Genomic DNA, 27,257 nt, shown 5'->3' on the forward strand with positions numbered 1-27,257 from the left:
CGTCATCACTGGGCGACTGGGAGAGCGACGGAGAGAGAGACGGCGGCCATGCTGCGGGGGAGAGGCACCGAGATCCGAAACCGAAACCGAGCGTGCGGCGTGGAGGAGATTAAAACCAGGAGGCGGCAGCAGGAGAGGGGTGAGCGGCGGGAGGCTGGGGCCCGTGTCACCGGGAGCCGGGGGTCTCCCCCCCCCCCCCCAATCACCAGGAGCCGGGGGTCTCTTTCCCCCCCCAAAAAAAATCACCAGGAGCTGGGGGTCCTCCCCCCCCCCCCCCAAATCACCAGGAGCAGGGGGTCCTCCCCCCCCCCCAAATCACCAGGAGCAGGGGGTCCTTCCCCCCCCAAATCACCAGGAGCAGGGGGTCCTTCCCCCCCCAAATCACCAGGAGCAGGGGGTCCTTCCCCCCCCAAATCACCAGGAGCAGGGGGTCCTTCCCCCCCCAAATCACCAGGAGCAGGGGGTCCTTCCCCCCCCAAATCACCAGGAGCCGGGGGTCCCCCCCCAAATCACCAGGAGCCAGGGGTCTTCCCTCCCCCCCCCCCCAAATCACCAGGAGCCAGGGGTCTTCCCTCCCCCCCCCCCCAAATCACCAGGAGCCAGGGGTCTCCCCCCCCCCCCCCCCCCAAAATCACCAGGAGCCAGGGGTCTTCCCCCCCCCCAAATCACCAGGAGCCGGGGGTCCTTCCCCCCCCAAATCACCAGGAGCCGGGGGTCCCCCCCCCAAATCACCAGGAGCCAGGGGTCTTCCCTCCCCCCCCCCCCCAAATCACCAGGAGCTAGGGGTCTTCCCTCCCCCCCCCCCCCCAAATCACCAGGAGCCAGGAGTCTCCCCCCCCCCCCCCCAAATCACCAGGAGCCAGGGGTCTCCCCCCCCCCCCCCCCCCCAAATCACCAGGAGCCAGGGGTCTCCCCCCCCCCCCCCCCCCCAAATCACCAGGAGCCAGGGGTCTTCCCTCCCCCCCCCCCCCAAATCACCAGGAGCCAGGGGTCTTCCCCCCCCCCCAAATCACCAGGAGCCAGGGGTCTCCCCCCCCCCCCCCCCCCCAAATCACCAGGAGCCAGGGGTCTTCCCTCCCCCCCCCCAAATCACCAGGAGCCAGGGGTCTTCCCTCCCCCCCCCCCCCAAATCACCAGGAGCCAGGGGTCTTCCCCCCCCCAAATCACCAGGAGCCGGGGGTCCTTCCCCCCCCAAATCACCAGGAGCCGGGGGTCCCCCCCCCAAATCACCAGGAGCCAGGGGTCTTCCCTCCCCCCCCCCCCCAAATCACCAGGAGCTAGGGGTCTTCCCTCCCCCCCCCCCCCCAAATCACCAGGAGCCAGGGGTCTCCCCCCCCCCCCCCCCCAAATCACCAGGAGCCAGGGGTCTCCCCCCCCCCCCCCCCCAAATCACCAGGAGCCAGGGGTCTTCCCCCCCCCCCCCCCCCAAATCACCAGGAGCCGGGGGTCCGTCCCCCCCACCTTTTCACCGGGAGCGATTTTCCTGTTTCCAGTTTGCTGAACTTCCCCCAGGTTCCCACGAAGCAATAATAAAAATCTTTAAATTCTTGGCGATTGCTGAGTGGTGGGTTTGACGAGAGCCAGTGCTGTTACTGGGTTTTTAGTAATGGTTAATGGTGGGTGTGTTAAATGTTCACACTTGTTGTGGTTTTGTTACTGGTGAGGATGGTGTTGGGAGTAATCTAAGGTGATGAACACACTCAAAGACCTGTCTGTAGAATGTAAAACCAACCCTATCAATAATGTCCGGCGCCTCTCTGTGAACATGTGTCTGTAATCCTGTGTTACGGACTTGTATTGTCATCACAGGGCAGACTTAGAACAATTGGTGCCAATGGGCTATTGGATAAATTTCAATTAAATCTAATTCGCTATAATATGCAATACTCTTGTGTGATGCTCTTAACTCATCACCTTACACTGCTCCAACGTTGTACCTTCACCAGTGACAGACCAAAGGGTATTTGTTGAAAGGCAATTATGAAGGGGGACTGGATGGGGCAGCAAGTTGGACAATGGTCCACTCACCTCTGGGATTCAGACAGCAGGAAAGTCGACTGGCATGAAGTCGACAGGTCCTGACGTGGCGTGTTTTTTGTGCAATCTCAAACCAGTTCGGCCCACAGAAGTTCGTTCCTCCAAGAACATTGACTCTCCCATCATAGCATCTGGTGGTATTTTGAAGACCCTCAGGGTTACTATTGCAAACGTCTATCAATCTTGACATTTTTGCCGTCTCTGCTCTAAAAAGAGACGGCTGAGGGGTGACCCGATAGAGGTCTTTAAAATTATGAATGGGTTCGATAGGATAGACGTAGGGAAGATGTTTCCACTTGCGGGCGAGTCACGAATAAATCCAATAGGGAAATCAGGAGAAACTCCTTTACCCAGAAAGTGGTTAGAATGTGGAACTCGCTACCACAAGGAGTAGTTGAGGCGATTAGCATAGATGCATTAATGGGGAAGCTAGATTAAACACAAGAGGGAGAAAGGAACAGAAGGATATGTTGTTAGGGTGAGATGAAGTAGGGAGGGAGGAGGCTCGTGTGGAGCATAAACACCAGTTGAGATAAACGGCCTGTTTCTGTGCTGTAAATTCAATGTAAATTTACTTTTCATTCATTTCTATTCACATTGTTTGGTCCTACATTCTTGGCTGTACTTCAACGTAATAATCTGCGTTTACCTTATCTATACTATTTAAGTGCAAATTATTTCTTTTGTGTGGTACCAGTAGATTAATCACTCTGCGAGCCCTTAACGCAGCCCAGAATTGCTATCCGGTAATATTACTGCACGGCATTGCAACTTAAAAGTTATTTGTAATTCCCCTTTTGTATGCAGCTCTGAGGAAAGCACGCAAGGAGAAGCAGCTGGTTAGCAAGAGAGTGCTGAGGGGTCTGCAGGACGATGGAGAGGAAATGGAGATCCGGGAGACCTCAGTCACTCAGGAGGAGGTGAGACGCAATCATTCCACAAAGATTTCAGGCGGTGTTCCTGAAAAACATTTTAATTTCAGCCTGTAACTGGCTCGTTACATATCCAACCCTTACCTGCCTTGCGTTTCCAATCGCTTTAGGTTTTGCAGCTGTACCAGAGGATTCGGCACGGATCAGAGGATCGTCCTGCTGCTTTACGTTCTCTGCGCCAGGTGCTGCAACTGAAGGAGGCGCAGCAGATATTTGTCAGGTACCGGACCTTGATGACGTACTTGCTTTCTGCAACAGTCCATGCACTTTCCATGTCAGCTAACTACAACTTCTTCATCTACCCCCCTCCTCCTTTTTCCTTTTAAATTAGGAACCAGTTAAGATGCCGGCAGCAGAGTTACATCCATATTCAGTGTTTGAAAGGGTGGTGGGAGCAGATTTACTAGTGACTTTCAAAAGGGAATTGAATAAATACTTGAAGAGGAAAGATTTGCAGGGCTATGGGGAAAGAGCAAGGGGGAGTGGGACTAATTGGATTGCTCTTTCAAAGAGCCGGCACAGGCATGATGGGCCGAATGGCCTCCTTTCTGCACTGTATGATTCTACGATTGCGTGTTGTCTTTCTCTGTAGGTTTGAAAACAGTATACACGTCCTCATTGGCCTCTTCACCAGCAACCTGGCATCGGTTCAGCTCGAGGCCGCACAGTGTTTGCTGGAACTCTCCCACGCAGACGACCCCAGTATCTCACTTGTGTGTTTGCCAGCAACACCCTACCTCCTAACGTACCTCTCGGGCCAGAGTGTGAAGTTCACGGTAAGAGAGCGAGAGCAGGAAGTGTTGGCAGAACAGAATTCACAGCCACGCCCTTTCCAAGAGGGGACACTGGATAGCGGTCAGCAGCCCGAACCACCAGCTGGATATTTCCTTTCCGTTTTCCCCCTCTCTGGCTCTGTGGTGCTGAGGCCAATTTTGGCAGCTGAGATCAGCCAACTCGGACCAGGAATCGAACCAAGCACCCCCTGGTTTGTGGCTGTCGTGGCTGCGTCTCAGTGGGTGCCTCTTGGGAGTGGCCTTTTTGAGTGCTTGAGCTGGGTCACGGCATGGCTTTAAAACTGAGTGAGTTTTTAAAAATCTCACACTTACCGCTCGCTGTATCCGTAGCATTTTCCAATTTCTTTATCTGAGGCTGGAATACAAAGTGGAGGAAGTTATCCCTCAGAGCCTTGATCAGACCCCATCTGGAGATACTGCGTTCAGTTCTGGGCGCCGCACCTCAGGAAGGATAGATTGGCCTTGGAAGGGGGTGCAGCGCAGATTCACCAGAACGATACCGGGGCTTAAAGGGTTAAATTATGAGGACAGGTTGCATAAACTAGACTTGTGTTCCCATGAGTTTAGAAGATTAAGGGGTGATCTGATCGAGGTGTTTAAAATGTTAAAATGATTCGAAAGAGTAGATAGAGAGAAACTATTACCTCTGATGGGGGGAATCAATAATGAGGGGACATAATCTTAAAATTAGAGCCAGGACATTTAGGAGTGAAATCAGGAAGCATTTTTTCACACAAAGGGTGGTGGAAATCTGGAACTCTTTCCACCCCCGCCCCACCACCCCTCAAAAGGCTGTGGATGCTGGCGGTCAATTGGAGCTTACAAGTCTGCGATCGATAGATTTTTGTTGGGTATCGAGGGATATGGGGCAAAGGCGGGTAAATGGAGTTAAGATACAGATCAGCCATGATCCCACTGAATGGCGGAGGAGGCTCGAGCAGCTGAATGGCCTCCTCCTTATGTTCCGATTGCCTCGATTACTGTTCCCCACGTGGCCAGTTGAACTCCGCAATGCCTCACCAACATCCCCAACCCGGGTACATCTGCCCCTGGTATTACATGGCCTGGTCTGGTATGTAACCAGGGTCTAAACTGGGTACCCTGATAAGTGGCTCGATACCATGCGGGGGGCCACTGGAACAGAATTCTTTAGCCGTCTCTGAGCTGCTGTTTGCAAGGTTTATGAGCACCGTACGGCTGTTAATATGAAGTCCTTTCTTTGGAAACGCTTTGTTGTAGGAGCTGTGTCTGTACGTACTGGGAAACCTGGCAGCGGAGAATGAAGCCGTGCGGAGTCAGCTTCTGGTACAAGGTGTGATCCAAGCTGTGGCGACCTGTTTGCAGGTGAAACACAATTGCCTAAACTTATTGATTAGCCTGACTGTAAATCTGCGAATGGAAATGTTTTTAATGCAGCACGGCGTTGCCGAAATATCAGGCCACGTATTCAAACTGGGGTCTGCGGACCTAGGGGGAGGAGAGGGTTACAAGGTCATCTGATTTCAGTCTCTCTGTGGGGCTGGGCACATTGGGAGGCCTGAGTCTCGGTATTCTATATATTTTTAATGTATATTTCCATTGACCTAAGGGCAGCGTTGTTCTGTTGTATACCAATTAAAACAGTTCTGCCCTGACAGCATTGTTTTCCTCCATGATCAGCTGACTATGTATTTTTTTGAAAGTTGGGATAATGATTCCTGGTAATGTGTCAATTTTCACAGATGATTTCTCCCATGCAGAGAAGTTTGCATTAGGCTGTCATAATGTGGTGCTTTTTTCTGGTTGAATGCATATTGAGGGGATCGGTGTCCTGCTGAACGGGTCTCCCTCGTATTGGATTAATACAGCCTGGCACAATTGGTAACAGTCTTGCCTCTGAGCCAGGAGGTTGTGGGTTCAAACCCCGCTACGGACTTGAACACGTAATTTAGGCTGACACTGAGTGCAGTACTGATGGAGAGGCTGCGTTGTTGGAGGGGCTGCCGTTTCTGGTTAAAGGGGATCGACATCCTGTAGAACGCTAAACTGATGCCCCATCTAACTGCTCAGGTCAGACGTAAAAGTTCTCATGGCCTTGTTCGTAGAAGAGCTGGGGAGTTCGCCCGATGTTCTGGGCAACATTTTTCACCAAACCGACATCACTAAAAATGTATTTCTTTCATTTGCTGTTTGTGCACAAATTGGCTGCCATGCAGTCTATATAACAACCGTGAGTAATGTATTGGCTGTAAAGCACTTTGGGACGTACTGACAACACGATCAGCTGCGCTATCCCAAACCCACCACCTAGAAGGACAAGGGCAGCGGGTGCACGGGAACACCACGTCCAGGGCCAATCATTATCCCTCAATCAACATCACTAAAAAAAACAGATGATCTGGTCATTATCACATTGCTGTTTGTGGGATCTTGCTGTGCGCAAATTGGCTGCCCCGTTTCTTACATTACGACAGTGACTACACTTAAGAAGTATGCCATTGGACGCAAAGTGCTTTGGGACGCCCTGAGGTGAAAGGTGCTACATAAACGCAAGTTCTTTCTTAAACCTCTGCCCCACATAGAAAATAGGAGCAAGAGTAGGCCATTCGGCCCTTCGGGCCTGCTCCGCCATTCAAAATGATCATGGCTGATCGTCTAACTCATTATCCTGTTCCCGCTTTTTCCCCATATCCCTTGATCCCTTTAGCATTAAGAAATATATCTATCTCCTTCTTGAATACATCTAATGACTTGGCCTCCACTGCCTTCTGTGGTAGAGAATTCCACAGGTTCACCACCCGCTGAGTGAATAAATTTCTCCTCATCTCGGTTCTAAATGGCATACCCCGTATCCCGAGACTGCGACCCCTGGTTCTGGACCCCCCCAGCCAACGGGAACATCCCCCCCCCCTGCATCTAGCGAACATACCCACCTCCTCCTCATTCAAAAGCCTCCTCAAAATTAACCTCTTTGACCGTACCTCCCCTCACTTCTACCGCTCTTAAGTGCCTTGGGACGTTTCCTTACGTAAGAGCCAGTCTGTAAATGTAACATGGCTGCTAAAGCATTGTTTGTCTCTTTCAGTCACCCCATGGAGCTGTGGTGGAGGCTGCGGCCTATTCACTTTCCCAGCTGCTGCAGGCCAAGGAAGCAGGAGAGAAGATCGTACCGTAAGTTAGTGCCCAGCCACTGCACCCAGGGCCAGGATGTACCTGGGTCCGGAACGAATGCACGTCCAATCCACCCACAAGTCTCCAGTACCGGCTCCCAATTCGTTCCCAGTACGTTAACCCTTGCTCTTCACACAGCAACGAGGAAAGCTCTCGGAAGCCACGATCTCGATCGAAATAATCCAAATAAATCCAATAGGGAATTCAGGAGAAACTTCTTTACCCAGAGAGTGGTCAGAATGTGGAACTCGCTACCACAAGGAGTAGTTGAGGCGAATAGTGTAGATACATTTAAGGGGAAGCTAGATAAACACATGAGGGAGAAAGGAATAGAAGGAGATGCTGATAGGGTGAGATGAAGAAGGGAGGGAGGAGGCTCGTGTGGAACTTAAACACCGGCATAGACCAGTTGGGCCGAATGGCCTGATTCTATGCTGTACATTCTACGTCAAAAATTGCCTTCTGTTTATAAGGGATTCCACACACTGACTTTACACTGACTCGGAGCCTCCACTCTCCTGCACTGTCTGAGTTTGACCCTTGGAGCTCCTTACCCACCTTCGTTTTTTCCTCCTTGCTGCTATCTACACAATGTCTCAATTCATCTCATCCTCTTTCCTACCTTTTCGAGTCTTGGCGTGGTGCTGCACTAGGTTGGGTTCGGTCGTTACCGTGGTTATGGTATTGGGCTAACGACCCAGAGGTCGCGACCTCAAGTCCGCCGCGGCGAGTGGTGAAAGCAGATTCTGTAAATCTGGTAATTTGTGGGCTGGCGCCAGGGAATAATGAATAGTGTAAACTGCCGAATTGTCATCAGATGCCCGACTGATGTCCGTCAGGAAATGGAACTGAGCTCCTGAACCTGCTCTGGCCTGCAAGTGACTCCAGTCGCACAATGCAAGGTTGACTAATAACGCCCTCTGAAGTTGCCTGGCAAGCCAGTTGTTTAAAAAAATTACAATTGCTGTTCAAGAAGCTCCCTTCTCCGGGCAACTAAGGATGGGCCATAAATGTAGCCTTTGCTGCATCTTGTGGGTTTTTTCACTTTCCTCCCTTTTTTCCCTTTTTTTCTTTGTGTGCGCCTCTCTCGTGTCCTTTTTACCCTTCAATTATCTGCCAGTTCTTATTTTCATATCTTTCTATCATCTCACTCGTGACCTTCTCTGTAATCTCTTACGCAGTTTGTGGGTCGTTCACCCCATTAAACTCCCTCTCCGTGATCGGAGAATCTCTCGTTTCTCTTCCACATCTTCATTTTTCCATATTTTATCGAATTTACAGCACGGAAACAGGCCATTCGGCCCAACTGGTCCATGCCGGCCTTTATGCTCCATACGAGCCTCCTCCCTCCCTACTTCATCTAACCCTATCATCATATCCTTCTATTCCTTTCTCCCTCGTGTGTTTATCCAGCTTCCCCTTAAATATATCTACGCTATTCACCTCAACCACTCCGTGTGGTAACGAGTTCCACTATTTTCCCAAATGCCAGTTTGTTTTTTAGTCTTCAGTTCTGATGAAGGACACACACCAGAAACATTAACCCGTCTTTTCTCTTTACAAATACTGTCTGACCTGTTGTGTATTTTCTCTTTTTATTTCAGAATTTGCAGTTTATTTATCTTTTGTTTTTTTCAGTTAGAAATAGTTCCTGTCACTTAGTTGCTGTGCTTCTTTTCTGTCACCAGAGGGTGATGGTGCACTTCCTAAATAAGAGGTTCTGGCTGACACCAGTAATAAAAGTGCCTGAAAAAAGCAACAACTTGCATTTATATAGCACCATTAATGTCCCAAGGAGCTTCACAGGAGCGTTATCAGACAAAAGTTTGACACAGATTCTCAATTTGGAGGCCTCCCTGGGCCTTTATTGCAAGTGGGTTGGAGTACAAAAGTGAGGAAGTCTTACTACAGTTGTACAGGGCTTTTGTGAGACCACACCTGGAGTACTGTGTACAGTTTTGGTCTCCTTATCTAAGGAAGGATATACTTGCCTTGGAGGCGGTGCAACAAAGGTTCACTAGATTAATTCCTGGGATGAGAGGGTTGTCCTATGAAGAAAGATTGAGTAGAATGGGCCTGCACTCTCTGGAGTTTAGAAGAATGAGAGGTGATCTCATTGAAACATATAAGATTAGGAGGGGGCTTGACAGGGTAGACGCTAAGAGGTTGTTTCCCATGGCTGGAGAGTCTAGGACTAGGGGGCATAGTCGCAGGATAAGGGGTCGGCCATTTAAGACTGAGATGAGGAGGAATTTCTTCACTCAGGGTTGTGAATCTTTGGAATTCTCTAGCCCAGACGGCTGTGGATGCTCAGTCGTTGAGTATATTCAAGACTGAGATCGATAGATTTTTGGATACTAACAGAATCAAGGGATATGGGGATTGGGCGGGAAAGTAGAGTTGAGGTCGAAGATGCGCAAAAGGCAAGAATTGGAGGAGGGCAGAGATCTCGGAGGGTTGTAGGGCTGGAGGAAAAGGAAAGGAAAGACAAGACAGCTCCTTTCATAACCTCAGGACGTCGCAAAGCACTTTACAGCCAATGAAGTACTTTTGAAGTGTAGCCACTGTTGTAATGTAGGAAACACGCAGCCAATTTGTGCACAGCAAGGTCCCACAAACAGCAATTAAATAATGACCAGATGATCTGGGTTTTTTTAGTGATGTTTGAGGGATACATATTTGGTTGGACAGTGGGGAGAACTCCCCTGATCTTCTTCAAAATAGTGACCGTGGGATATTTGGCATCCGGGGGGGCAGACGGGGCCTCGGCTAGACGTCTCATCCGAAAGTGCAGCACTTCCTCATTACTGCACTGGAGTGTCAGCCTGGATTATGTGTTGAAGCCCCTCGATTGGGACTTGAACCCGCAATCTTCTGACTCAGAGGCGAGAGGGCTACCCACTGAGCCACGGCTGGCACCTTGGAGGGGTGGGGGGGGGTTTTCAGTTCAAATTACTACTCGTCATTTAGTTGCTGTGCTGATTTCCTGTCACTAGAGGGTGATAGTGCACTTTCTAAGTAACAGAGTTTCTGGCTAACACCCATAATAATAAAAGTGCTCGGAAGAAACAATAACTTGCATTTATATAGCACCTTTAACGTAGTAATATGTCCCGAGGCGCTTCACAGGAGCGATTATCAGACACAATTTGACACCGAGCCACAGAAGGAGATATTAGGACAGGTGACCGAAAGCTTGGTCAAAGAGATCGTGACAGGATATTTTTTTTTTTGGTGATGTTGGTTGAGGGATAAATATTGGCCCAGGACACCGGGGAGAACTCCCCTGCTCTTAATAGTGGCCGTGGAATATTTTGCATCCACCTGAGAGGGCAGACGGGACCTCGGTTTAACATCTCATCCGAAGGCCGTCACCTGCGACAGCGCAGCGCTCCCTCAGTACTGCACTGGGAGTCTCAGCCTAGATTATGTGCTCGAGTCTCTGGAGTGGGACTTGAGCCCGACAACTCGGAGATGAGAGTGCTGCCCACTGAGCACCAAAGGCAGGTGGCAACATTAACTCCGTGGGGTTATAAATGAGGGCGTCAGTAACAAACCCTGAGCCTGGGAGGGGATCCAGGTCAATTGGACATTGCTGAAAAGTTGCATCGTGATGTAGCAAATCAAAACAGAAAATGCTGGAAATAGTAGCAAGTTGGTCAGCATCTGTAAAGAGAAAAGACTGGTTGACATTTCAGGTATGACCCATCAGTGTTGTTGAAGGTTTGCACTGTAATCATTCATCTGCCATGGCTCAGTGGGTAGCACTCTTGCCTCTGAGTCAGAAGGTTGTGAGTTCAAATCCCACTCCAGATACTTGACCTCAAAATCCAGGCTGATACTCCCAGTGGAGTGCTGCGTCGGAGGTGCCGTCTTTCGGATGAGACATTAAACCGAGGCCCCGTCTGCCCTCTCAGGTGAATGTAAAATATCCCACGGCCCCTATTAAGAAGAGCAGAGGAGTTTTCCCCGGTGTCCTGGCCGATATTTATCCTTCAACCAACATTGCTTAAAAAAAAACATTATCTGGTCATAATCTCAGTGCTGTCTGTGGGATCTTGCTGTGCACAAATTGGCTGCCATGTTTCCGACATTACAACAGTGACTACACTTCAAAAGTACTTCATTGGCTGTGAAATGCTTTGGGACATCCTGAGGTCAAGCGGCTGTAGATGACCAGCACTCTGTTCGTGATTTCCTTCTATCGCTAATATATATATATTTTTTTCTCGGCAGTGCGATTCTGGAAGCCAATCTGACTCCGCATTTGGTCCATTTGTTGGATCTGGATTCTGAATTTGGGATGGAGACAGCTGTGGAATGCGCCTGGTGCCTGCATTACATCGTGAGTAGGTAACAAACCTGTAGTCTTTTCAACTGGGTCTGGATGCTCACTGTCCTTTTACTGATGCTGCCTTTTACCCAGTACCACAGAATCTCAATACCAGTATCGTTGAATCTTCAGCGCGTTGTCCCTGAGTCGGTTCTAACTCCACATCACAGCTACCTGCTCTAATCCCATTTCTCCAGCCTTTTAATATTTTTCAAGTGTCTATTTGATTCCCTGTTAAGTGTGATTTTTTTTTTTATTCGTTCACGGGATGTGGGCGTCGCTGGCGAGGCCGGCATTTATTGCCCATCCCTAATAGCCCCTTGAGAAGGTGGTGGTGAGCCGCCTTCTTGAACCGCTGCAGTCCGTGTGGTGACGGTTCTCCCACGGTGCTGTTGGGGAGGGAGTTCCAGGATTTTGACCCAGCGACGATGAAGGAACGGTGATATATTCCCAAGTCGGGATGGTGTGTGACTTGGAGGGGAACGTGCAGGTGGTGTTGTTCCCATGTGCCTGCTGCTCTTGTCCTTCTAGGTGGTAGAGGTCGCGGGTTTGGGAGGTGCTGTCGAAGAAGCCTTGGTGAGTTGCTGCATGATACCAGTCTTTTATTTCCAGATTTTTAAAACTGAATTAAAATTCTCAAACTGCCATGGTGGGATTTGAACTCACTTTCTCTGGATTATTAGTCCAGTAACATGACCACCACACCATTGAATCATATCCAATAGCCACTTGTGGTGTTCCATAATCTAATAACCCTTTTGTTTGATGAAAATCTTTGACCTTTCCTCTATATGCTGCCTGTACTAATCCTGGGTTAATGACCCTTTGTTGCTCATTCGCTGGTCAGTGGAAATAATCATTCACTGTTTACTCCCTCAAGCCCTTTTACAATTTTCTATGCTCCTGTTCGATTCCTTCCAGAGTCATAATCTTACAGCACGGCGGGAGGCCATTCAGTCCATAGTGCCTGTGCTGGCTCTTTGAAAGAGCTAACCAATTAGTCCCACCAAACCATTTTCTGCTCCAGCAAATACAGCCTTACTTTTTTTTTAAATTCTGTCACCGTAACGATGCCCTTCCATCACTGGTATCATCCTAGTGACTCTATGCTGCACCTTTTCCATGGTTCCAGTGTCCTTTCTATTATAGGATAGCAAAGCTGCACACACTACTCCAACTGTGGCCTATCCAAATCTTGTACAAAATTCATCACCACAGCCCTCATTTTGTATTGAGTATTTATGTAAAACCCAGAATCTCATTTACCTCCTTTGTGTGGCTGCTTCTGCCAGAAATCCTGCTTTGAAAGATCTGTGTATCCGCACCCCCCGGGTCGGTGCGCCAGCGCCCCCCTCCCCCCCTCCCCCCCCCCGGGTCGGTGCGCCAGCGCCCCCCTCCCCCCCCCCCCCCCCGGGTCGGTGCGCCAGCGCCCCCCTCCCCCCCCCCCCCACCCCCGGGTCGGTGCGCCAGCGCCCCCCTCCCCCCCCACCCCCGGGTCGGTGCGCCAGCGCCCCCCTCCCCCCCCCCCCCCCCGGGTCGGTGCGCCAGCGCCCCCCCCTGCCCCCGGGTCGGTGCGCCAGCGCCCCCCCTGCCCCCGGGTCGGTGCGCCAGCGCCCCCCCTGCCCCCGGGTCGGTGCGCCAGCGCCCCCCCTGCCCCCGGGTCGGTGCGCCAGCGCCCCCCCCTGCCCCCGGGTCGGTGCGCCAGCGCCCCCCCTGCCCCCGGGTCGGTGCGCCAGCGCCCCCCCTGCCCCCGGGTCGGTGCGCCAGCGCCCCCCCTGCCCCCGGGTCGGTGCGCCAGCGCCCCCCCTGCCCCCGGGTCGGTGCGCCAGCGCCCCCCCTGCCCCCGGGTCGGTGCGCCAGCGCCCCCCCTGCCCCCGGGTCGGTGCGCCAGCGCCCCCCCTGCCCCCGGGTCGGTGCGCCAGCGCCCCCCCCTGCCCCCGGGTCGGTGCGCCAGCGCCCCCCCTGCCCCCCGGGTCGGTGCGCCAGCGCCCCCCCTGCCCCCCGGGTCGGTGCGCCAGCGCCCCCCCTGCCCCCCGGGTCGGTGCGCCAGCGCCCCCCCTGCCCCCCGGGTCGGTGCGCCAGCGCCCCCCCTGCCCCCCGGGTCGGTGCGCCAGCGCCCCCCCTGCCCCCCGGGTCGGTGCGCCAGCGCCCCCCCTGCCCCCCGGGTCGGTGCGCCAGCGCCCCCCCTGCCCCCCGGGTCGGTGCGCCAGCGCCCCCCCCCGCCCCCCGGGTCGGTGCGCCCCCCCCCTCCCCCCGGGTCGGTGCGCCCCCCCCCTCCCCCCGGGTCGGTGCGCCCCCCCCCTCCCCCCGGGTCGGTGCGCCCCCCCCTCCCCCCGGGTCGGTGCGCTCCCCCCGGGTCGGTGCGCCAGCGCCCCCCCCCCCCGGGTCGGTGCGCCAGCGCCCCCCCCCCCCCCCCCCCCCCCGGGTCGGTGCGCCAGCGCGCCCCCCCCCCCCCCCCCCCCCCGGGTCGGTGCGCCAGCGCCCCCCCCCCCCCCCCCCGGGTCGGTGCGCCAGCGCCCCCCCTCCCCCCGCTTCACCAAGCCAACTCTGATGAAAAGCCACAACCGAGGCATTAACCTGTCTTTCACTTTGAGACACTGATCGCCCCGCTGTGCCTTGTCCTCCCCCTGTATGTTACTGCCCAGTTACCCTCTCCTACTCTGCATTTCCGTGAGCTGGACTCGGTGGTGCAGTTTTATTCAGCCTTGTCTTTAAGGAAAGCAAAGGAGGATTTGTTAATTGAAACGCTCTGTCTCCTCTCCTGCAGCGGTGTGAACAATGAGTGCCTGATCTCTCAGGGCCTCGTACGCCAAGCTGTAATGCTGTTGGTGGCTTTGGGCAGAGCCGTTGATTCAGGCACAACAACAGATGGTGTGGAATTGGTAAGTAAAGCTGAGAGATCTTTAATTTATCCCCTCATGCCCATTGTCAACGCTGCCCAACAGTGCCAGTTCAGTGTGGGGGGAGGATTAATCTAATGCATAATAGAAGGAAAAAAGAAAAACTTGAATTTATACAGTGCCTTTCACGACCTGAGGATATCCCAAAACGCTTTACAGCCGATGAAGTACTTTGGAGGCGTAGTCACTGTTGTAATGTAGGGAAATGCCAAGTCACAGAAACAGCAGTGTGATAATGACCAGATAATCTTTTTATTTAGTGTTGTCGGTTGAGGGATAAACATTGGCCCAGGACACCGGGGAAGAACTCCCCCTGCTCTTCTTCGAAATAGCGGCCGTGGGATCTTTTACATCCACCTGCAAGGGCAGACAGGGACTCGGTTTAACGTCTCATCCGAAAGACGGCACCTCCGACAGTTCAGCACTCCCTCAGCACTGCACTGGGAGTGTCGGCCTGAATTATGTGCTCAAGAGTCTGGAGTTAGGAACATAAAAGGACGTTAGGAACCAAACTGTCCCATTTCATGTGTCGTGGAAACTGATGCTTCAGAGAAAAATAATCTGGACAAACCAGAATCCGTTTCAGCTGATTTAAATCATGATTTTTTAAAAATTTATTCATTCATGGGATGTGGGCGTCGCTGGCGAGGCCGGCATTTATTGCCCATCCCTAATTGCCCTTGAGAAGGTGGTGGTGAGCCGCCTTCTTGAACCGCTGCAGTCCGTGCGGTGACGGTTCTCCCACAGTGCTGTTAGGAAGGGAGTTCCAGGATTTTGACCCAGCGACGATGAAGGAACGACGATATATTTCCAAGTCGGGATGGTGTGTGACTTGGAGGGGAACGTGCAGGTGGTGTCGTTCCCATGTGGAACATTTATCTCTCTCGAATTCTTAAATCCCACATTTTCTTCTTTTTTTTTTTAACCACTTCAGCTGATTTACCCTGTGGCCCGTTGCTTGGGAAATCTAGTGGCGAGCGATGAAACGGCCCAGTGCGAATCCCAGCTCCGGGACAGCGACGTGCTGAAGGCGCTGAGGACGTTCATCAGCAGGTTTCCGCAGTCCCGGCCGTTTGTGACTCGGGAATGCCTCTGGCTCCTCAACAATCTCACCGGTGAGTTTTTTGGGCTGTGTCCGTCGGACCAAGCGGGAAATAGTTAATGAGAAAACACAGCTGCAGCAGTTCAGGGAGCACTTCAAGTGATTGAGACTGTTCTGCGTTCAATACTGAAACAGGAAATGCTGGAAAACACTCGGCAGGTCAGGCAGCATCTGTGGAGAGAGAGAAATAGAGGTAACGTTTTCACGCCTTTCGTCAGAACTGATGTTTCTCTCTCCGCAGACACTGCCAGCCCCGCTGAGTGATTTTCAGCATTTTCTGCTTTTATTCCAGACATCCAGCATCTGTAGTATTTTGCTTCTGTTCTGTGTTTCTCAGCTTTAAATAATCCTGAGGTAATATCTGTGTATTGTATGATTCTTGAGTATCGGAAACCTTGTACTGGGATGGAATTTAGCATTTAATTTCAGATCATAGGAATGTAAGAAGTAACATAGGAACAGGAGTAGGCCATTCAGCCCCTCGAGCCTGTTCCGCCGTTCAATTAGATCTGCACCTTAACTCCAGTTACCTGCCTTGGTTCCGTAACCCTTGATACCCTTGCCTAACAAAAATCTATCGATCTAAGTTTGGAAATTTTCAATTGACCCCCAGCCTCAACAGCTTTTTGGGGGAGAGAGTTCCAGATTTCCATTGCCCCTTGTCTGAAGAAGTGTTTCCTGAACTTCCCCCATAGCAAACTCATGGCGGATTAGGGAATCTCTGCTTGTTGGGTCCGTTGGCCTTTTCATGTCCCTAAAACTTCTTGCTTTATGTTGACACATTGTTCACACGATGCCAGGCTCTGTCCTGCAATGGATTATTGTCAACGTTTAGGGCGTTCAGCAGTGAACCTGGATTGCAGGCTGTGAGGTCTTATCCTGAACACTTGCAGACTAAGTTTGAAATCATAGCATTACATTGAATTTACAGCACAGAAACAGACCATCTGTTCTATGCCGGTGTTTATGCTCGATACGAGCCTCCTCCCACCCTACTTAATCTCATCCTATCAGCATATCTGATCCTTTCTCCCTCCCTCCCTACCTAGCACAAAGGAAGATGGTGGTGGTTGTTGGAGGCCAATCATCTCAGCCCCAGGACATTGCTGCAGGAGTTCCTCAGGGCAGTGTCCTAGGCCCCACCATCTTCAGCTGCTTCATCAATGACATAAGAACATAGAAATAGGAGCAGGAATAGGCCAATCGGCCCCTTGAGCCTGCTCCGCCATTCAATAAGATCATGGCTGATCTGATCCTAACCTCAAATCTAAATTCATGTCCAATTTCCTGCCCGCTCCCCGTAACCCCTAATTCCCTTTACTTCTAGGAAACTGTCTATTTCTGTTTTAAATTTATTTAATGATGTAGCTTCCACAGCTTCCTGGGGCAGCAAATTCCACAGACCTACTACCCTCTGAGTGAAGAAGTTTCTCCTCATCTCAGTTTTGAAAGAGCAGCCCCTTATTCTCAGATTATGCCCCCTAGTTCTAGTTTCACCCATCCTTGGGAACATCCTTACCGCTTCCCTCCATCGTACGGTCAGAAATGGAGATGTTCGCTGATGATTGCACAGTGTTCAGTTCCATTCGCAACCCCTCAGATAACGAAACAGTCCGTGCCCGCATGCAGCAAGACCTGGACAACATCCAGGCTTGAGCTGATAAGTGGCAAGTAACATTCGCGCCAGACAAGTGCCAGGCAATGACAATCTCCATCGCCGAATCCCCCACCATCAACATCCTGGGGGTCACCATTGACCAGAAACTTAATTGGACCAGCCATATAAATACAGCGGCTACAAGAGCAGGTCAGAGGCTGGGTATTCTGTGGCGAGTGACTCACCTCCTGACTCCACAGAGCCTTTCCACCATCTACAAGGCACAAGTCAGGAGTGTGATGGAATACTCTCCACTTGCCTGGATGAATGCAGCTCCAACAACATTCAAGAAGCTTGACACCATCCAGGACAAAGCAGCCCGCATGATTGGCACCCCATCCACCACCATAAACATTCACTCCCTTCACCACCGGCGCACCGTGGCTGCAGTGTGTACCATCCACAGGATGCACTGTAACAACTCGCCAAGGCTTCTTCAACAGCACCTCCCAAACCCGCGACCTCTACCACTTAGAAGGGCAAGGGCAGCAGGCACATGGGAACAACACCACCTGCACGTTCCCCTCCAAGTCACACATCATCACGACTTGGAAATATATCGCCGTTCCTTCATCGTCGCTGGGTCAAAATCCTGGAACTCCCTACCCAACAGCACTGGGAGAACCTTCACCACACGGACTGCAGCGGTTCGAGAATGCGGCTCACCACCACCTTCTCGAGGGCAATTAGGGATGGGCAATAAATGCCGGCCTTGCCAGCGATGCCCACATCTCATGAACGAATAAAAAAAAATCATGTGTTTATCTAGCTTCCCTTTAAATGCATCTATGCTCGTCACCTCAACTACTCCTTGTGGTAGTGAATTCCACTTTCTCACCGCTCTTTGGGTAAAAAAGGTTCTCCTGAATTCCCTATTAGATTTATTAGTGACTATCTTATATTTATGGCCCCTAGTTTTGGTCTCCCCCATAAGTGGAAACATCTTCTCTACATCTACCCTATCAAACCCTTTCATAATTATAAAGACCTCTATCAGTTCACCCCTCCGCCTTCTCTTTTCTAGAGAAAAGAGCCCCAGCCTGTTCAATCTTTCCTGATAGTTATAACCTCTCAGTCCTGGGATCATCCTTGTAAATCTTTTTTGCACCTTCTCCAGTGCCTCTATATCCTTTTTAGAATATGGAGACCAGAACTGTGCACAGTGCTCCAAGTGTGGTCTAACCAAGGTTCAATACAAGTTTAACATAACTTCCCTCCTTTTCAATTCTATTCCTGTAGGAATGAACCCCAGTGCTTTGTTTGTATTTTTTTATGCCCTTGTTAACTGGCGTCGCTACTTTTAGTGATTTGTGAATCTGTACCCCCCCAGATCCCTTTGCTCCTCTATCCTATTTATTTTCCAAAATGCACCACCTCACAGTCGCCTATATTGAAATTCAGTTGCCATTTAATGATGATGTGTGTTATGAAGTTCACACGATGCCAGGTTCTCCTACATTGAATTACTGGGAGCATTTAATGCATTCAGCACTGAACCTGGATTGCAGGCTGCGAGGTCTTATCCTGAACACTTGCAGATTATGATTTGAAATCGTATCTCGGTTTAGTTTTAAATTATTTTGGTGTTGTGCGGCGTGCAGTGAAAGAAGTCTACAGTGTGTGTATTTTTAATAATGTAATGTTATTAATCGCCCGATACCTTGTTTACTGCAGCTGGTAATGGACGATTCTGCTCGGCCATCTTCTGCCTTAACCTGGTGCCAGTGCTGCTCCAGCTAATCCCTTTCTCCGGTGGGATCAATACGCTGGTGAGTGTGCACCTCGCTTTATATTTGGATTTGACATCTGTGCTGCACGAGAATGCTAATTATATATCTATATCCTTATTTTCAAATCCCTCCTTATCTCTGTAACCTCCTCCTCCAGCCCTACAACCCTCCGCGATCAATGCGTTCCTCCAGTTCTGGCCTCGCGGATCCACGATTTTAATCGCTCCACCATTGGTGGCCGTGCCTTTAGCTGTCTAGGCTTTAAGCTGTAAGGGAATTCCCTCCCTAAACCTCTTCGTTTCTCTCCTCCTTTAAGATGCTCCTTAAAACCTACCTCTTTGACCAAGCTCTTGGTGACCTGTCCTAATATCTCCTTATGTGGCTCGGTGTCAAATTTTGTTTTGTTACGCTCCTGCGATGCGCCTTGGGACATTTTACTATGTTAAAAGGCACTATATAAATACAAATTGTTGTTACGTATATGTAATAGGGATAAAGATCATTCAGCCCATCGTTCCTCCAGTACCCTAACTCTCCCAGTCTAGCCCCCAACTGCATTTTGAATATCTTTTAATGTCTTTACATAGAAGTTACATGGAAACAGGCCATTCGGCCCGACCTGTCCGTGTTGGTGATTACCCTCCACATGACCTGTAGTCCTCATCCCATTTTCCCGTTCTATTTCCATATCCCTTTATCCGCCTCTCCTGCAGCCACCTATCTGACCTATTGTTAAATGTTGACATGGTCTCTGCTTCAACCACTGACTCCGGTAATGCAATCCACAGTCTCGCAACTCTCTACGTGAAACTCTCCTGCTGTTTGTCCTAAATCTTTTACGTTTAATCTTATATCTATGTTCTCCTCATTCCTTGAATCGTATCTGAGTATAGTGTTTAACTCCTCGCCGTCTCTTGTGAGACGGAAGTAGCTTTAGTTGATCACTTAACGTTTGTTTTCAAAGTTCTCTGATTTTGGCCACTAAGGTGTCTGTCAGTAGCAGAAACCCATTAAAGAAATAAAGAAAGAACTTGCATTCATATGGCGCCTTTCTCGACCTCAGGGCGTCCCAAAATGCTTTACAGCCAATTAAGTATTTTTTTGACGTGTAGTCACTGTTCTAATGTAGGAAACGCGGCAGCCAATTTACGCACAGCATGATCCCACAAACAGCATTGTGATAAAGACCAGATAATCTGTTTTTAGTGTTGATTGAGGGACAAATATTGGCCTCAGGACACCGGGGAGAACTCCCCTGCTCCTCTTCAAATAGAGCTTGTGGGATGCTTTACATCCATCTGAGAGGGCAGATGGGGCCTCAGTTTAATATCTCATCTGAAAAACAGCACCTCCAACAGTGCAGCACTCCCTCAGTACTGCACTGGGAGTGTCAGCCTGGATTTTGTGCTCAAGTGGGACTTGAACCCACGTCCTTCAAACTTGAGGTACTGAAAAATGCACACAGGTCGAGTATATGCTTGTCTGAGATGGAGTGCACTCTCTCCTTGTAGGGGCACACCTCACTTTCCCTAAACCCAGAGAGCTTAAGTGCGGGTTGGTAAGAACCAAGGCGTAGGGACCCCAAGACATGTGCAAGGGTACTGCTGGACCGTAATCGGCTAAAAATGCAAAGCCTCCCTGTATAGAACACCGGTCAGCTTTGTGCTGTATGATCTTACTTTTTAGGGCATTGGCTTGTGGGGCTATCTCAGCGGCAGGTAGGGTGAAGGACTTCAGTTACGTGGAGAGACTGGAGAAGCTGGGATTGTTCTCCTGCGAGCAGAGAAGAATAAGGGGAGATTTAATAGAGGTGTTCAAAATTATGAAGGATTTTAGTAGAATAGATGGGGAGAAATTGTTTCCACTGGCAAGAGGGTCGGTAACCAGAGGATTGGCAAACCAGATAATTGGCAAAAGAACCAGGGGGGAGATGAGACCTTTTTTTAACGCAGCGAGTTGTTATGATCTGGAATGCGCTGCCTGAAAGGGCGGTGGAAGCAGATTCAATAATAACTTTCAAAAAGGAATTGGATAAATACTTGAAAGGGAAAAATTTACATGGGCAGGGGGGAGTGGGACTAATTGGATAGCAATTTCAAAGAGCCGGCACAGACACGATGGGCTGAATGGCCTCCTTTTGTGCTGTATTATATTCTATGATTCCATTAGCGAGCTAGGTTGGCTGGTCAGTCACCAACCTGCAGAACCGTCGACCCACCTGATTCAGGGATCAGATTTACCGAGTCTGCCACAGAGGGTTGACTTGGTTCCAAACTTCCATCACCAGATACGTCCTCTCGATCTCAGGCCCTGTTAAGATCGAGGTGTTTAATTGTTAAAAGGATTCGATGGGGTAGATACAGAGAAACTTTCCCATGATGGGGGAGTCAAGAACAAGGGGAGATGACATTAAAATTACAGCCAGGCTGTTTAAGGGAAATCGGGTTGCACTTTTTCACACAAAAGGTAGTGGAAATCTGAACTTTCGTGCCCCCAAAAGGCTGTGGATGCTGTGGGTCATGTAGAGCTTTGAAGACTCGACAGCGCTGGATTTTTGTTGGGTGAGGGTTTCAAGGGACATGGAGTTGAGGTGCAGATCAGCCATGGTCTGATTGAGTGGTGGAGCAGGCTAGAGGGGCTGAATGGCCTCCTCCTGTTCCTAGTGTTTCTTCTCCTTTTAAATAAGGCAGATCTTAATGTCACCTTAACACTGAGAGGGGGTGTGTGTGTGTGTGTGCTGATGCAGGTTCTGATGCTGTTGGGTAACATTGCGGAGATGGGGCCTGAGTACTGTGAGAAGCTGCAGCAGCAGTCGGACGTCTTTTCTGCCCTCTGCACCACCCTCAGGACGGCTGATGCAGAAGTAGTGCGTCTCACACTGGAAGTACTGAACCTGATCCTTTCGCACTGTCAGCAGGTGAGGACTTTCTCGTAAAGCCATCTGTATTCGTTTAGTGCCGGCACTGCTCATCACAGCAATAGTTAAACTTCCCACATGTGTACAATAGTTCAATTGTCGCCAATTGACATTTTTGCAGTGGTTGAGTGTTTTTGCATGCTAAATTTGAAATCTAATCCAGTCTCCATCTCCCTGTATAAGCAGGCTCCTCTACAAAAATAGCCTTCTGTATTAAATTCTTGTCTTTCCTTCTCCCCTCCCCGTGCTATCCCTTCGGTCTCGCTGTGATGTTTGGCAGCGAGTTGCACAGAGCTCGCTTGTGGCTCTTAGTAACTACATCTTCGAGTGTGGTAATGAGGCATGCTGTTGCGAAGCCCCCGGTGGTTGAATAACCTGCTGACAGTCACTGACTAAGCTCAGATTTTTGTTTGTTAAGGGAGCTAAGGGATATGGAACCAAGGCTGGTAAATGGAATTGAGACATACATCAGCCATGATCTAATTGAATGGCAGAACAGGCTCGAGGGGCTGAATGGCCTCCTCCTGTTCCTATGTTCCTACAAGTTTCATTATATATAAAAAGAAGTAGTCAGGGATGGGCACAGAGGTTCAATTTTCTGCTCCCTGCGTGCCTTCCTTTAAAATTCATGAATCCCTTTCAAGTATCACTAAATGAACAGATGGCAAAAACTAATCATTAAATCATGTCCCCAGTTAGATTCAGATTCAAATACCACAAATATGCACTGACATGAATCTTTAAAGGTGCCTGCCGATGATGCTGGCACATGATGCTACTACTGTCTGGCATTTCGACTTAGAATAAGGCTGCCATGACAAGGCATCCTGATGTTAAGGCAAGTAGCCATGCCAGAATATCGTATAGTGTTGATCATTAACTCGCTTTCACGGTTTTAAACGGCGTCTTGCCTCCCTCAGGAAACCTGCACCAAGAAGTGATGGGAATGCAGGTCCATCGTTCCCACCCAGCACGCTTCTGGTTTCAGACATGCCGCTGTGGGGATTTGCCAAGTGCACTTCCCTGCAGGAGCTACAGGTGGAGTGGAGACAGGCCACCAGTGTTCCCCACAGAACTAATCGTTCTGTTTTAATGGGGCCCTTTCACTTGCTATACAGAAGACCTAACATCAATCCCTTGTGTCTCTCTTTCCCAACCCCCACCCCCCCTCCAAATCACCCCCTAAAGAGCTGGAAAAGAAGAACATTAGGAACAGGTGTAGGCCACTCAGCCCTTCGGGTCTGCTCTGCTATTCAATTAGATCATGGCTGACCTGAAGGACCAATACTGATTGCTACAGGCAGACCATGAATAGACATCCAGAGGCACATAGAGTGCCAAGACTGCTTCGGGCTATAGGTGAAGTTCTGCCAGGCCACCAGTGGTCCTGGGCTATCTAAAGGGCATCACTGCTGTGACTGTTTGTTACAGATGATTCTGGGTAACAAACTTGCAGAATGGGTGTGTAATTGGCAAATTAATTTCAATATAAATAAGTGTGAGGTGGTGCATCTTGGTAGGAGGATTAAGTAGACTACCTACTCCTTGGAAAATTAGAGTCTAAATGTGATTTTTGGAGCAAAGGGATCTAGGGGTACAGATATACATATCACTGAAAGTAGTGATGCAACTTAACAAAGTCATAAAAATGCAAACAAAGCACTGGGGTTCATCTCTGGAGGGATAGACTGAAAAGCAGAGAAGTTATGCTAAACTTGTATAGAACCTTGGTTAGACCACACTTGGAGCACTGTGAACAGTTCTGGTCTCCATATTATAAAAAGGATATAGAGGCACCGGAGAAGGTGCAAAAAAAGATTTACTGGGATGATACCAGAATTGAGAGCGTTGGGATATCAGGAATGACTGAACAGGCTGGGGCTCTTTTCTCTCGAAAAGAGAAGGCTGAGAGGTGACCTGATAGAGATCTTTATGAAAGGGTTTGATAGGGTAGACGTAGAGAAGTCGTTGGGGGGAGTCCAAAACTAGGGGCCATAAATATGATAGACACTGAAATCCAATAGGGAATTCAGGAGAAACTTCTTTACCCAGAGAGTGGTGAGAATGTGGAACTCGTTACCACAAGGAGTAGTTGAGGCGAATAGCACAGATACATTTAAGGGGAAGCTCGATAAACACACGAGGGAGAAAGGAATAGAAGGATATGCTGATAGGGTGAGATGAGGTAGGGAGGGAGGAGGCTCGTGTGGAGCATAAACACCGGCATAGACCTGTTGGGCCGAATGGCCTGTTTCTGTGCTGTAAAATTCTACCTGGTGAGTTTTTGTAAGTTTCCAGTCAGGTGATCCCCATGGATTTTCAGCTGGTGTGGAATTGAGTGTTTCATTTTTCTGGCCAACATGAGGGATTTATTTATTTTCATGCATCAGCTGGGTATCAGATGCATGCAGAAACCTCTCACCCCCCCCCACCGAGAGTCTCCAACCCAAAGAGATTGTTGTTAGGAGGTAAGGGTTGTCCAAGCCATGCAAAGAGAGATGCACATAGGTAATTTACCCCTGCCTCATATGGAATGCTTACTGTCTCCCCAGAGGGACACATCCCACTTACATAAACCTGGCAAACTTCGGTGCAAGCTGGCAAGAGATAAGGCTTTTAGAGATTCCCTTGTATGTGTTGGGGGTACTGCTTTAATTTAACAGGGTAAAACTATGCAGCTTTACAGCACTGGTGGGCTGTGCTTGTTCATTACGCAGCACAGAAACAGGCCCTTCGGCACAATAGGTCTAAGCCAGTGTTTATACTCCACACAAGCTTCCTCCCGTCTTACTTCATCTCACCCTACTGTGTTGGGCAGAGTGCAAGAGAACGGAGAGGAGAATGATCCCAAAATGCTCATATAGAATTACAGATTAGTTCCAGGTCAGATCCGTAGCCCTTTGACAGTGGTGCCGTCTTTTACACACAACTGTGTAGCTTGTGAGTTAAGTAAAGCAACTCTCCCGCTTTTTTTTTAATGCTCTTGATTTGCAAATCTCTGATTCTGACAGGCCTGTGTAGAGTTTGTAAATCAAAGTGGGATCCCAGCTCTTGAGGCGATTCAGTACAACAGCAACGAGGAGATCAGAGTCCGAGCCAACTTTCTAATGGACAGATACTTTACAAACGAGAATAAGGTAAGGATCCGGTGCTGGCATTGGAGGAAGAGACGCACGATGGGCGTCTACGGCCAGTGTTTGCAATTGATTGACCCAGGAAAGATCAACTGACTCGGTAAAAATGCTGGAAATAGGGACACGTCCCAGTTATCTAAACCCAACAAGCTGATTCAAAAGGAAAATACTGTGGATGCTCGAAATCTGAAACAAAAACAGAAAGTGCTGGAAACCCTCAGCAGGTCTCGCAGCGTCTGTGGAAAGAGAAACAGAGTTAACGTTTCAGGTCGTTAACTTCTCATCCAACCTGCTTCAGGAGTTTTGGTGAAAGGTCATCGACCTGAAACGTTCACTCTGTTTCTCTCTCCACAGACGCTGCCTGACCTGCTGAGTGTTTCCAGCATTTTCTGTTTTTATTCCAGCAAACTTAGTTGCCGGTTGCAAGGTCAGGGCCCGTGTAAGGATACTGCTGGAATTGAACCGGCTAAAACTGTAACAGGTCCATCAGCCGTGGCTCAGTGGGCAGCACTCTCGCCTGAGTCAGAAGGTTGTGGGTTCAAGTCCCACTCCAGAGACTTGAGCACAAAATCCAGGCTGAGGGAGCGCTGCCCTCTCAGGTGGACGTAAAAGATACCATGGCGCTATTGGAAGAAGAGCAGGGGAGTTCTCCCCGGTGTCCTGGCCAATATTTATCCCTCAACCAACACCTTAAAAAAAAAAATGATCTGGTCATTTATCTCATTGCTGTTTGTGGGATCTTGCTGTGCGCAAATTGGCTGCCGTGTTTCCCACATTACAACAGTGACTACACTTCAAAAGTACTTCATTGGCTGTAAAGCGTTTTGGGACGTCCTGAGGTCTTGAAAAGCCCTATAGAAATGCAAGTCCTTTCTTTTCTTCTGCACAGCTGAGTTGTTGTCCAGTGCATAATTGCAGCTGGAAGAATTGCTGTAGCCAGGAATATATTTGAAGAGTCCGTGGTCACTCTGAAACAATGTGGGGAAGTTTCTGCAATATATGTTTACTTATCTGCCAAAATACTGCAATCTTGAAGCATTGTTGAGGGAGGTGAAGTTGTGCGGGTGGGGGGTGATTTGCTGGCAGTGAAGGGTTGGATCTCTGATCAGATCCAGGCTAACAGATGGGGATGAAAGACTCGTCACTCTGACAGCTGCTTCAGAAGCCTCTCACCCCATCTGTCTGGGGCTGGATTTCGCTGCCGTTTCCACCATTCTACTGAAATGATTCTGGGCAGTCTCCACTCAGTTCCCAGGAGACCGCAGCACTAAACCACCTCCGAGTGGGAGGCTAGTGGGTTTTTTTTTTCCCCGAATGCCAAGCGATTAAAAGGCCCTGCTGTTGGTATCCATGGAAACCGGTTATCCAACCAAAAATGCGTCGATAATACATTCACTCCAGTCGTCTATCATTGAATGCGTTCGAGGCCTTCCGACTAATTGATTCCTTTCTCTCTCCAGGCTGTTTAACATCCTCCCAAGCTGCTGGGATTGGCCGGAATAGTAATGAAGCTCATTCCTGCCAGAATACGCAAAATGCACTTTACCTTTCTCGTTCTCTGGTGCCAATCTTCTCCCCCCCCCCCCCCGCCTCCCGAAGGTGTTGAGTGCGTGCCAGGGTATGGTTGGACGGGCAGCCTCTCCCAAGTGCCCATTACTCACTCGGGGAATATTCGGTTGCGGAAGAGGGGGGTCACAGGCTAGCCTGGATCGGCCTTCACCCGACGTCTGCGCAACTGGACTCCCACCTCCCCAAACCCCGGTGGGGGGGGGCTCGGAGACCGGTTGTATTTACACCTACCGTCACCTCGACTTGAGATCAGCTGACCGAGCACGGGCCGAGACTCAAACCCACAAACTCTTCCCGGCTTCTACAGCTCAGCTACTGACCGGGTAAACTCTCCCGAGCTGTCCAGGAAGGCTTTACCTACTTCAAACTGGGGTCTTGCACGGGACTTTTAAGCACTTGTACCTTACTGTGCTTCAGACAGTATTATGTGGAGTACTGAATCGGAACAATTCTCTGCTGCTGGGTAAAATCCTGGGGCGTTCTGATATCCCATTATACCTTGCAAAAAATGGTTCATCAGTCCTCTGGATGGATAAGTTTGTGTGTTTTAAATGCTTTTTTTTATATTTTCTTTCAATAAAAGTATGTACGATATTAAAACAATGAGTACCGATTTCAATTACAACCAAGCACGTCACTGGAGCGGGGAGGGGATGATTTGAAAGCAGGAATGTGTGTAATATTTTGCCTCAGCTACAGGCAGGAATGTGAACTAGGAGAGCTTAGGGATCCTTTGTTGCAACACGGCTTCCTTGGTAGGGCTCATGGTCACACCGCTTTACTCTGCATCAAATGGTGCTGTGACTGACGTGGGAGTGTTGGATTTTGACACTGGGTTCCTGAAATGGAACATGTTCCGTTCTCCGATACTAAAATTCACAAGATTTTTTAAAAAGTACTGACACATCTGCAGGTTTCTCGTGGCTGAGAGAAAACTTTTTCCCATTTCTGCCTTTACGTTTCTCACAGCAATGTGCTGTCAGACGCAGTCTTAAAATTTGT

The 27,257-nt window shown here is 49.8% G+C and overlaps 1 protein-coding gene across 1 annotated transcript; it reads left to right on the forward strand.

Annotated features, from left to right (window-relative positions):
* Window positions 1-26,858, forward strand: tmco6 (transmembrane and coiled-coil domains 6). The gene is made up of 13 exons (XM_067996001.1): window positions 1-139; window positions 2,845-2,957; window positions 3,080-3,189; window positions 3,562-3,745; window positions 5,003-5,107; window positions 6,828-6,913; window positions 11,150-11,266; window positions 14,014-14,128; window positions 15,081-15,261; window positions 18,580-18,674; window positions 21,382-21,552; window positions 24,564-24,689; window positions 26,147-26,858. Exons 1-13 carry the CDS (start codon window positions 49-51, stop codon window positions 26,153-26,155), a joined length of 1,503 nt encoding a protein of 500 aa, XP_067852102.1. The 5' UTR covers window positions 1-48; the 3' UTR covers window positions 26,156-26,858.
* The last annotated feature ends 399 nt before the right edge of the window (window positions 26,859-27,257 follow it).

The sequence above is a fragment of the Heptranchias perlo genome, chromosome 14 (genome assembly GCF_035084215.1).
Source record: "Heptranchias perlo isolate sHepPer1 chromosome 14, sHepPer1.hap1, whole genome shotgun sequence".
NCBI classification, from domain to species: Eukaryota; Metazoa; Chordata; class Chondrichthyes; order Hexanchiformes; family Hexanchidae; genus Heptranchias; species Heptranchias perlo.